The 10,810-nt window shown below is 41.1% G+C and overlaps 4 protein-coding genes across 4 annotated transcripts; 1 reads left to right on the top strand and 3 right to left on the bottom strand.

The window, feature by feature from the left end:
- Nucleotides 1-393: 393 nt before the first annotated feature.
- Nucleotides 394-1,734, bottom strand: LOC108092166 (tRNA-specific adenosine deaminase 2). The gene has a single exon (XM_017191689.2). It carries the CDS (start codon nucleotides 1,501-1,503, stop codon nucleotides 1,021-1,023), a length of 483 nt encoding a protein of 160 aa, XP_017047178.1. The 5' UTR covers nucleotides 1,504-1,734; the 3' UTR covers nucleotides 394-1,020.
- A 56-nt stretch (nucleotides 1,735-1,790) lies between these two features.
- Nucleotides 1,791-2,977, bottom strand: LOC108092165 (single-strand selective monofunctional uracil-DNA glycosylase). The gene is made up of 2 exons (XM_017191688.2): nucleotides 2,562-2,977; nucleotides 1,791-2,487 (listed from the first exon to the last, which is right to left on the bottom strand). The coding sequence occupies exons 1-2, from the start codon at nucleotides 2,871-2,873 to the stop codon at nucleotides 1,957-1,959; spliced, it is 843 nt and encodes a 280-aa protein (XP_017047177.1). The 5' UTR covers nucleotides 2,874-2,977; the 3' UTR covers nucleotides 1,791-1,956.
- A 162-nt stretch (nucleotides 2,978-3,139) lies between these two features.
- Nucleotides 3,140-3,932, bottom strand: LOC108092114 (baculoviral IAP repeat-containing protein 5). The gene is made up of 3 exons (XM_017191613.2): nucleotides 3,678-3,932; nucleotides 3,425-3,604; nucleotides 3,140-3,363 (listed from the first exon to the last, which is right to left on the bottom strand). The coding sequence occupies exons 1-3, from the start codon at nucleotides 3,825-3,827 to the stop codon at nucleotides 3,232-3,234; spliced, it is 462 nt and encodes a 153-aa protein (XP_017047102.1). The 5' UTR covers nucleotides 3,828-3,932; the 3' UTR covers nucleotides 3,140-3,231.
- Nucleotides 3,933-4,210: 278 nt separating this feature from the next.
- On the top strand, nucleotides 4,211-8,790 carry LOC108092113 (protein fem-1 homolog C). Its single transcript, XM_017191612.2, has 6 exons — nucleotides 4,211-5,010; nucleotides 5,982-6,304; nucleotides 6,761-7,391; nucleotides 7,449-7,992; nucleotides 8,051-8,179; nucleotides 8,249-8,790. Exons 1-6 carry the CDS (start codon nucleotides 4,769-4,771, stop codon nucleotides 8,471-8,473), a joined length of 2,094 nt encoding a protein of 697 aa, XP_017047101.1. The 5' UTR covers nucleotides 4,211-4,768; the 3' UTR covers nucleotides 8,474-8,790.
- Nucleotides 8,791-10,810: the final 2,020 nt, after the last annotated feature.

Here is a 10,810-nt window from a genome sequence, read left to right as displayed (position 1 = left end):
AACGAACAGAAAAGTTAGCTTAGGACGTAGGGAAATTACTGTAGGTTAAGCCCGGGTTTAACCCTCCAACTTTTGTAGACTTAAATTAAAATTTAAAAAGAAATCCTTAAAAAATAAAGTTACTTTAAGGGTATAACAGATACTCTTTTTGAGAACTATTTATTTGTTCTCAAACTTTATAAAGCATAATGATAGAGTAAAGCAACTTTAACTGGTAAAAGATTTCCTTGGATTATACATTTTTTCTTTCTAAGTTTCAAATGTTGGAGCGTTAAACAGATTATTGGTGTCGGATTGTATGACTGCACTTAACGCATTTGGAAAGGAAACAAGTTTTTTTGAGTAGTCTTCCTATAGTGGAAACAGGCACAGCCTTCACTACACACACGTAAATGTTGTAGCTATTATGCAGTAATTGTATTTATGTTTAGAGTTTAAACATACGTTCTGAACGCCATATACATATATATATCTTAGACTATGCTTAAAGTTTATAATAAATTGAAACATATACAGAAATCGTCGACGAATGATGCAGTGGAACTTTTTTACTTTCGGGTTTTTACTCTAAGTTCCCGGGACGCAGATGGTTGGAATATTCTTTTTTTTATGGGCGTAGTTTCGATTTTCTTAACAACGGTGTTCGTTTTTCTCTACTTTATGCAACTGTACCAGGAATTAACCTTTTATCTTATTGTAATATACAATCCAAACTTATTCGTAGTAAGCCTTTTCTAGAAATTTCCATGTTCAAGTTTTAACTATACTGTATGTTTTGGTCTTGCGTTTAGTCCGAATACGTTTGCCTAGTAAACCCAAAAGGTGTTTGTTTTTTAGGCTGATATACTTTACTATGTCCTTGTCCTGTGGTTCTGAGGATTCGTTGGTAAGCCTAATGTCCCGGAAAAACTTCGGTTCTCTGACTATCGCACTCTATCTTCTTGACCTGCGGATTCTTGATGATTAGATGTTTCCCAGTTTATTCCTGCTCCCGAAAGTAGATGAGTCCTCCGGCAGATTCTACTTCTTCCTCTTGGCCAGTGGTGGTGCCGACGGATTGTCGCCCTTGTAGAACTCCTTAAGCAAGGCCATCGCTTCGTCCGCCCGCACGCCTCCGGTGATGTCGATCCTTTGGCCCACGACAGCGGCCACGTCCACAACCGTTTTTCCACCGAAACGGTCGTTTTCGCAGCCGTAGATGATCTCCTTGACCCCGAGCGTGTGAAGGGCAGCGGAGCACATGATGCAGGGCTCCACGGTGACCACCACAGTGATCTCGCTGAAGAGCTGGCGGGCCGGCAGCCGCCTCTCGCGGCAGTTGGCCAGGATTGCATCGATGCATATGAACTCCGCATGGCGGGTGGCGTTCCGGTGGACGTTCACCTCGTTCCCGCCACGTGCGACTACCTTGTCCCCATGAACGAACACGCAGCCCACGGGCACCTCGCCGGCGTCACGTGCCCTCCGAGCCTCCACTAACGCTTCCTCCATAAAGGCGGCCATTTGGCATGGAAATAAACTTTGGCAAACTGGGTGAAAAGCCGCACAGATGACCAGGTCAACAAAAACAAAAGGCTTCGGAACAGCTCTCACTCGGTTGGTGTTTTGCAGCACTGAATAACAGCTGGCCGTCACGGTGAACGGTCACGTTTCGGTTAATCACGGTGACACGGCGAAAGAACGCTCAACAGTGCTAAATATTAAGGGTATTCCACAGTGCTAGAAAAAAGGAAATCCGCAAATAATTCTGAACTCTTTATTCATGTATGGTTACAAAAGTCTGCCGAGAATTTAAAGTTCAAATTTTTCTGTATTTTTATTATACACATTATAATTGTAAATTGTAGTCTATGTTCTTTTGGTCGGTAAATTTGTACTGAGTATTCGGAGGATTGCCAATTCTTAATTATATTTTTATATATATGACCATTATTGCATACCGGATGCACAAATGCTTTATCCCTCATTCCGCAAATAGCGGACAAGGTTATTCTCCCCTAGAAACAGTTCCGCCTTTTCCGGCCAATTGGTGTTATTAACGGATCGTGGACTCGGATGCGGAAGTCGAAGTACAGAAACGGCATCCGATTTGCAGTATCCTGAATGTTTTAATGCGGTGTGAACATAATCCCCAACAGCCACAACTACTTCTGGTTTAAGCAACATCAATTGATCCTCGAAAGCCTTTAAACACAATTCCTGGATTTGCTTTTTGTAAAGTCCTTTCAGTTCACTGGGTGTCAAATTCTTGCCTTTTTCATCAAAAAAAGCCAAAGGACAAAAGTTGTGCACAAAGCATTGTTGAGAAAATGTCTGTATGCCTCCAGCTAACCGCAAAAACAATTCCCACAGACGAACACCACTCGGCTCTTCAGTCCGGCAATCCAAGCCCATGACTGGCCGTTTGGGATGTTCGACTGGAGGTTTGCCCACCGATCCTGATAGTTGCATTAAAACTTTTACGGTGCGCACATTGCCAAAGGGTATCTAAAATAAAAGTTAAAAAAAAAAAAATCAACAAGATGTTATAAACTTATCAAATTCTTTTACATCAGACTTACACCTGTTTGAGCCATTCCATTGGGTCCTGGGTTCATCCCAATAAAAACCAGCTTCTTGGGTCCATCCAAATAACAACGCAAATAATCGCAATGCAATTGCGACGCATATACTATTGGGTTGTAAATGCACGTAATGTTGGGTGGGGGGGTTAACTTATCTAGTTCCTCGTTTAATTTAACTTCCATCATATAAAATTTCGACCAAAGAGGCTGAAGAAAGAATTCGGATATATTTCCCTCGTTTGTGGATGACTTTTTGGGTTGCTCATCCTCCAGATTATCTTTCTGCTGATTTAGCTTGCGCTTCAACATAGTGTTTTCTTCAACGGACCGCAAATTTTCAAATGAGCAATAAACAAAAGAGAAGGAAGCTTTTGATGTTTATTTTGAGTCTGTATTGTTGTTTTCAATCAGCTGTTTTTAAAGAAAAGCTTAGTATGACCGTGGGAACAATATTAAATTGGACGATTTGGTGTTTTTAATGAAGTTACCTTCACTGTCCATTTCACAGATGTTTTAGTTTGAATATTTAAAAACTATATATATACTATACAACACAGATAATGAGGCATATTAAATTTGATGTTGGCACTAACACCCCGTTTTATTGACAAATTTCTGTACATGAAATGATAAATATAGATACGGTTTAATTAAAAAGAATTAGAATCTACTTTAGGTTATGAGTAAACTCATCTAGGCGATTCTCGTTTTCTTGAACGAAACTCCGTTTAAAGGCTTTACAGGTTTTCTCGATACTGCCTTTAACGACGGTCCCAAGTAATTCGAGGAATTGTGAGACCTAGTACAGGGATATTAGGGTTTATAAAAAACATTTGAGAACAGAGGCAGCTAAAACTCACAGTTAGATCCTTTTCGGGACACGATAGCTTCACGAACTCGCATTGAGGAGCGTGTTTGAGGTGCTCTTTCCATGGATCATCTTCGGATTCCCAACCATCGAGAGTTTTTCCGCACACAAAGCAAGTGGCGGTGTCATTTTCTCGCTTTGTGCCTGTCCAATAAAATCCCGCCTCGGCCATCTGTCACACAATAGGTGATAAAGATTAAAATAAATGTTTAGAAATTTTAGACATATATTCAAGCGTTGGTTACCTTAGAAATGCTACATGAAGCCGTCTCTGGAAAAGGCCAATCTTTGAAGGATTCAATGCGGTGCTGTTCTAGGAGATTTAGCTTTCTGAAGACTTCCAGCCTATCGCCACCCAAGCCGGCTGCTATATCCTTGACCACTGGAGATTCCATTTGCTGTACTTAACACTTTTTACAATACACAATGACACAAACAATAATAGTGATCCCTTTTTGCAAACAGCGCGTCGTCTCTCTTTGAAAACAGGGTTGACATCAGTGACAAAAATATCGAAAAGGTAGTTATCGACTACCACCTGATCGCGGCGAAAGTTATATATTGTAAAATTAATGCCATAAAAAATGGTATAACAAGTCGTTTGTAAAAGTATTTACAAAATGATTGACTTAAAAAAATAAAACAAATTAGCTAAAAGAAATACAAACTGGGTATTATTTTGTGCGATAGCTATCGTTAAATACTAGACAGTAGTCACAATTTAAGACCGAGATGTGGCAACCCCCTCAGTCTGTTATGGACAACAGTTCGTGTTGGAGCAGCTGTTTCAGTTATTGTCACCCCCCAAGTTGTGTACACACTGTTTTGACGTTAAGAGTTCTCCTGACTTTTTATTTATAAACAGAAAAACACGGAAAAACATGGTGTAAACCGTGAACCAGACACCCACACCACTACACGGCCACCCACACACACACCGGCCTCGTTGTTGTTGCTTGATTTTTGCAATTGCGAATTGTGAAAGTCCCTGAAAAAGGAACCCCATTAGATTATGCACCCAAGTTGCACGCTAAACAGACACAGAAATTGATTCGGAGAGAAGGAAAAGCAGCCAAGCAGACATACAGAGAGAGAAAAAGAAAGTACTCGGACGGCCTTGGGCGACACAAAAACGGGAGCAGCGAGAGACAACCCAATTAAGTCGCCCAGGCTTGTGGGTTCAGTAGGTCACTGCCACATCGCTTTTGCAAGGGGCAGTGGCCCAAGGACATCCGGGAGGAGGCCTACACCCACAGTCTACACAGCACAGCCCAAACCCACTGCACAGGATAAAGATATATAGCCACCCTATTGGCAATGAGACGGTTCGCTGGCAATGCGCTCACTTGAAGGCAGCCGTCGTCAGGTCGAGCAGCTGGAGCTGGAAGCCAAGGATCAGGTTCGAAGTCCTCGCCAGGAGCAGGAGCAGCCAGTCGCACGGCCATCGATGGCCAACGAACGCAAGCAAAGCAGTCCCAAGGTGGAGCTCACCAAGCTCAGTCACGAGCTGATCGAGGAGTGCAAGCGCAGCCAAGAGGACTCGCTGCTGTCGCGCCACCTTCGCCACGAGCTGGAAAAGTACGTCCTTTGAATAGGTTTATTAATAGTATATAGACGGCGTTAATGGAGGGAGTCCATTGAATGAGGCCTAGGAATAATCAATTGTTTTCTACACTTCAAAACATTCATTCTTAAAAACGAAATGATACAAAACTTTTGTCCGACAATTTTGTTTGTGCTTCTCAAGAATTTTTAATTTTTTTTTAAATAGCGTAGAAGTAAGCAATAATTACTATTATTCGGTTTAAGGAATGTGAGAGAATATATTCTACACATCCAACTTTCCCTAATACTATTAATCAATACATAAATAATTTTGTCCGGTGTTATTTGAACAAGGCATTCAAGCAGACAAACAAATAGAACTTGTCTTAATCGAATCGCCTGCCTATGCTGATAAATAATGTATATATTTTATAGAGACGCCACCTGCGCCACGAAAAACGCTTACCTTAATAAGCGAATTTAAGAGTTTTTCCATAGCTTAAAGCCTGTAATTTAAATTCAGAATTTCAGTATAATCGAACCAACAACTATTTTTATTAGGCTCATTCATCAGAGACTGTTAAATTATGATACAGCTTATTGCCTTTATAGCGCAATTTATGGCAATAAAAGTTATTTCTTATGTAAATATTCCGTTCATTCCGTTGTATATTGTTTTTCTTGTTGTTTTTACAAAAAATATAAGATATTTTTTTTATGGAACTGATAAAAAGTCATATCTTACCAATATTTGAATCCATACATTTTTGACGAAACCTAATCAGCAATCGCAATTCTCTAGTCATTAGTGTGAATGTTCTGCTGAAAGTGCTCACTAATTTGACGTCGCTGAACGCTTCATCTTATCAACAATTCCCACAAAATCATTGCCCCTGCACGTGCTGATCAATAGCTATTTCCGATTCTCTACCCTTAGCCTTGCAGAGAAAAAAATTTTCGATTTAAACAAATATAAATGATGCGAAATATAATCTTACTTATAGGCTGCCCCGCGATTCCCGTCGCGAGTTGGTGCGAAAGCAGCGCAATGGTTGCGCACCCCTTTTTATTGCCGCTAAACGGGGCGCCGTGGTTATTGCCGAGTATCTCATCACCATTTGCGAAGCCGACATCGAGCAAAGAGGACACTTTGAAGTGCCGGAGGACAACAGCTTCCACTATGTATCGCCACTTTGGGCAGCCGTCGTCTCCGGCAAATTGTCTATGGTCAAATATCTGGTCCGGATTGGATGCGACATTAATGCCACCTCCGATTCGGGATCGACGCCCGTAAGGAGTGCCTGCTACATGACTCACGTCGACATCGGTAAGGAGTTATTTATGGTTTACGTATGTAGTTGCAAATAGGTAAAAACGATGCATTAAGTTTCCAAGAAGTATGCACTTTATTCAATAATACGCTATTCCGTTTGAATCAATCTATTGATTGTACTCAAACCTTAAACTTTTAAGAATCTTTACGAACAATTTCCATCTGCCAATAAGGGCTATTAGTAAACAGGTGGCTTAGTGGCATATTTAATGTTATCTTCTTAAATCACAATTCGCATAATAGAAACGATTTCTCGACTTTTGTCTACCGAATTAAATTAGGTCAGTGAAAGTTGCTATTTTATTCTGCTAAGATGATTTTATAAATGTAGGCATATCTTTTGTCTTTCCAATTGAACATGAGTTATAATTTTGTAGATCACCAAGTCAAGATTAATAAACATATAAAAACTATATAAATATTAATAAAATCTTCCATTATACTTTACAGTCAAGTTCCTGGTGGAAAACGGAGCCGACATCAAGCGCCCAAACATTAATGGAGGCACCTGTCTAATCAACTCTGTGCAGTCTGTGCAGTTATGTTTATACTTGGTGCGAAAAGGAGCAGACATTAATGCCAGGGACATCCAGGACAAGACAGCGCTCCATTATGCGATCCAGGAACACCGACTGGACACCACTAAGATGTTGATTGAGCAAGGCGCCGACCCGTATGCCAAGAGTCGTTACGGAGACGATGCCCTGCGGACTGCCTGCCTGAAGGGAGCTCATCAGATCTTTGACTTCCTTAAGAAGGAACTAAATTATTTGCCAGCAAGGCTGGCGGAGGCCCACGAGCTGATGGGATCGACGTTCCTGGACGAGCACAACGAGTCGCGTGTGTGCATTCTGCACTGGCGCATGGCGCATCACATCCGCGCAGCATATACGCCGTATATCGAAAAGAAGCCACAGGTTCCTCTTCGCACTGCCTACGAGAATGCCGTGGAGTTTAGTACTCTGGAGGAACTGGACAACATTGCCACCGATATGGATGCGATGCGAACGCAGAGCCTGCTTATTTGCGAGCGGGTTCTGGGACTGACCCACAAGGATATGCTGTTCCGGTTAACTTTCAGGTAAATACGTATTTGTGTTCCTAAAATTTAATCTTAACTGAACAAATTTTCTTTCAGGGGCGCCTCGTATGCAGATTCGTTGCAGCTTCAGCGATGCATTGATCTGTGGCGCTTCCTCCTCGAGGTGCGCGTTTCCAACTGGTCCATCCTGCACTTTGAGACTTGTTTCGCCGCTCAGGCGCTGGTGCGTCTGATGCTGGACTTGCATGTCCAGAACTCGAGTCACATACGAAGCGATGCGAGAGCCAGGTTCGTGCATCAGGATAATGTGCTGCCCAGGTTCGAGGATGTGCTCGGGGTCTTCAGAACTCTGGCGGAGAGCGCCACTGTGGTGAAGCACCTGCTGCTCTTGCGACCGGTTTTTAGGAGACAGCAGGAGAACTACGATCGCGTGATGAGGTGTCTGGCTCATCTCATTTATCTGTTGATCAATACCGTCCATACGGAGGCGCAGAACAAGCTCATCTGCCAGGCGGTCCACGAGGCGGTGGTGGTGGGCAACCTGCGCAGCGCCAGCACCGCCGACACAATGCTCCACCTCTGCGCCTCGCGGCTAAACGTCATTAAGAGCGGCTACATCACTGACGACAATTTTGCCGATGTGGGTTACATCTATTTCACTACGATTCCCTTTATTAACTGACCTTTGAAACCCACAGAAGACTGTGTTCCCAAATGCGGATGTCATCAAACTGCTCATCCAGTGCGGTGTTGATGTGAACATCAAGAACGAAGCCAAATCCACGCCCCTGCACGTGGCTTGTCAGCCCTACAACTATGACAATGAGGTTAGTGATTTGAATAAGACCAACTACATTTTCTTAAACCATTCTTATTCCCGAAATGTTTCTGACTAGATTGTTCACCTGTTGCTCAAGTGCGGAGCGGACATCGATCAACCGAATCGAGCCGACAAGCGGCCCTACGACTTAATAGCATCCAATCCCACCAGCACCATTCCGCTGCTCAACTTTGTGTCACTTCAGTGTTTGGCGGCGACGGCGATTAGCAAACACCGGATACCCTACCACAATCAACTGCACAGGCAGTTGGAGAAGTTCGTCCGGAACCACGAACCGTAAGGATCAGAGTATAGGAAGCTTAATCGAAGCCTAAAGCGTGTTTGTGTCTATGTCTTATGTCAAAATTGAAGGTGTTCCCATAACGCCAAATGATTTTACCAGTTGGGAATTTTCAAAATTTCACCAGTGTCGGTTACTATGTCTCGCTCTATATATTAAATACATATTTACAGATATCTATATCTATTGTTAAATCGGCTTAACGTAGTTTAAAACTCCAATCGAGATCAGAAGCAGAATCAGAACAAAAATTGTAACAGAACAAGCAAAAAGTGTAAACGATGAACGTGATATTAAAAACTATATATATATAGAGAGTGTATCGGAAACATTAATATTTTAGAGAACTTACAAAGCGAAAGGCGGATCTTTGTACTTGACAATTTCTGCTCTGCTGTTTTGATTATTAGCTCCTAAAGAGGGGAACTCATTGTAACGCCAATAAAGTTTACACATTATCTACATACATACAATTACGCCTGAAACATATACTAAATATATACTATATATATATATATACATACAACTAGAATAACTAATTGAACACTTGTTGAAACACTAAAATCGAACTCGATAACTGAATGTGAACTGCAATTTGTGAGAGGGCCAAAGTCACTCAATCTGTTCGACAGCATTTGTCCCTTAACTTCTTATGATTACCACGCTTTTTAGACCTATGTATTAAATGTATGTGTGTGGGCCAAAAGCATTGTCTTGGCCCACACCAAGTATTTTAACAACCATTTCTGTGAGACCGATGGATTGAGTTCGTTTAGCACACGTGTTGCATAAGCCGGATCGAATAAATATCTACTGAATTTTGAGTAAAACGCAAATCTAATCAATAAATTGAATAGTTTACAGTTTACTGTCAATAAAATAACACGTAATGTTTCCTTTGGGTGGCAAACCAACATATGGTTTGAAATTTAGTCACCAATGGCTTAAAACAACTACAAGTTTATTGATTGTATTTCAAATTGTCGTTTTTATTTAAAGATGAACAGAAAATCTTCCAAATTTACTCTGCTTGTCTCGGAAATATTTAATAAGTATTATGATTTCAGATTATATAGGAAAACAACCACTTAAGTTGTTTCGGATATCGATCCTCAATCATTTGTCAATATTTGTGCCGAAGCCCATGTAAAACTCTCAGCTTAAACGCAGCAGAGACAATAGTTGATTCGTTCCACATGCTTATTATTAAATTCATGGTTTTGTCTGGGATTTCGTTGTCATCCCAAAAGAGTTGTGAACTCAGGGTGTCCCATAATTAATTTTGACTCATTTTTAGGGCAATAATTAAAAATGCATTTATAATGAACGGATGGTAGGCCTCGCAGCAGCATTTATCGCCCAATCAATTGGATGTGACGGATTGGGGGATGCGGATTTTTAGACGGATGGTGTTTGGGGTCGGATTCGGTTGCTAATAATATGCATGGAAATGGACAAAGGCCGCCAATGTCAAAATCTCTCCCATGGTGTGAATTAATAAATTAAAATAAAATAAAATAGTTTCTTACGCAAATCATAATTTGTGACCCGTCGACATTCACTTTTATGCTTTGGCTAATCTGCGCACAGAGTGTTTTGCATTCAATAGATTTTAGCAACTTATTTGCTCTGCATAAAATATGCAAAATGCGGCAATAGTCCCCATTAATCACCGGTTGGATTCCATTTCCATTGTAACTTTTTGTTTTAGTTGCCTGCTACTTTCGTACTAATGCATTTGGGTCTATTAATTAATGACAAAGTAGTTTTGGTTTCCCATTACGAACGGAAATTTATCGTATATTTCTTTGACAGATCTTTGCATTTTTAATGCCCCCACATCAACAAATTATTCGAGCCAAAAAAAGTTTCGGTTTCATTTTACTGTTTTTCATGGCTCACGAAATTGGCGTGAGAAAGTATGAAACCAGTTTTGTTTTCTTCGACCAGATAACAGCCGTAAGAAATGTGGGTTTGCTTATCATCTGGTGGTTAGGTTGCCCTTGGCTGGCTTCCAATGATTTGTGGGCAGAAATCCCCCGGCTAATGAGATGCACTCTGATAAATGCACAATACTAAGTAATACATTTCAAGTGGGTGAGTGAATAAGTCAAAATTGGAAAGGAAACAGTTATCCATCCATTCCATCTCTCTTTTTTGATATTACATCAAGCGTTCACCCGATTAAAATAGGCCTGCCAATTAGCCTTTTTTGGCCCTATATCTAAACTCATTCAGTATGCATCTGTTTTGTGTTTGTTATGACAACTAATTTCCGCTGGAAGCTGGACAAATCCAATTGAGATGCTTTACTTTCGATTTTATCGGGTGATTTAC

Source organism: Drosophila ficusphila, unplaced genomic scaffold (genome assembly GCF_018152265.1).
Source record: "Drosophila ficusphila isolate 14025-0441.05 unplaced genomic scaffold, ASM1815226v1 contig_791, whole genome shotgun sequence".
Classification (NCBI taxonomy): domain Eukaryota; kingdom Metazoa; phylum Arthropoda; class Insecta; order Diptera; family Drosophilidae; genus Drosophila; species Drosophila ficusphila.
This window is presented reverse-complemented; position numbering and strand designations above follow the sequence as displayed.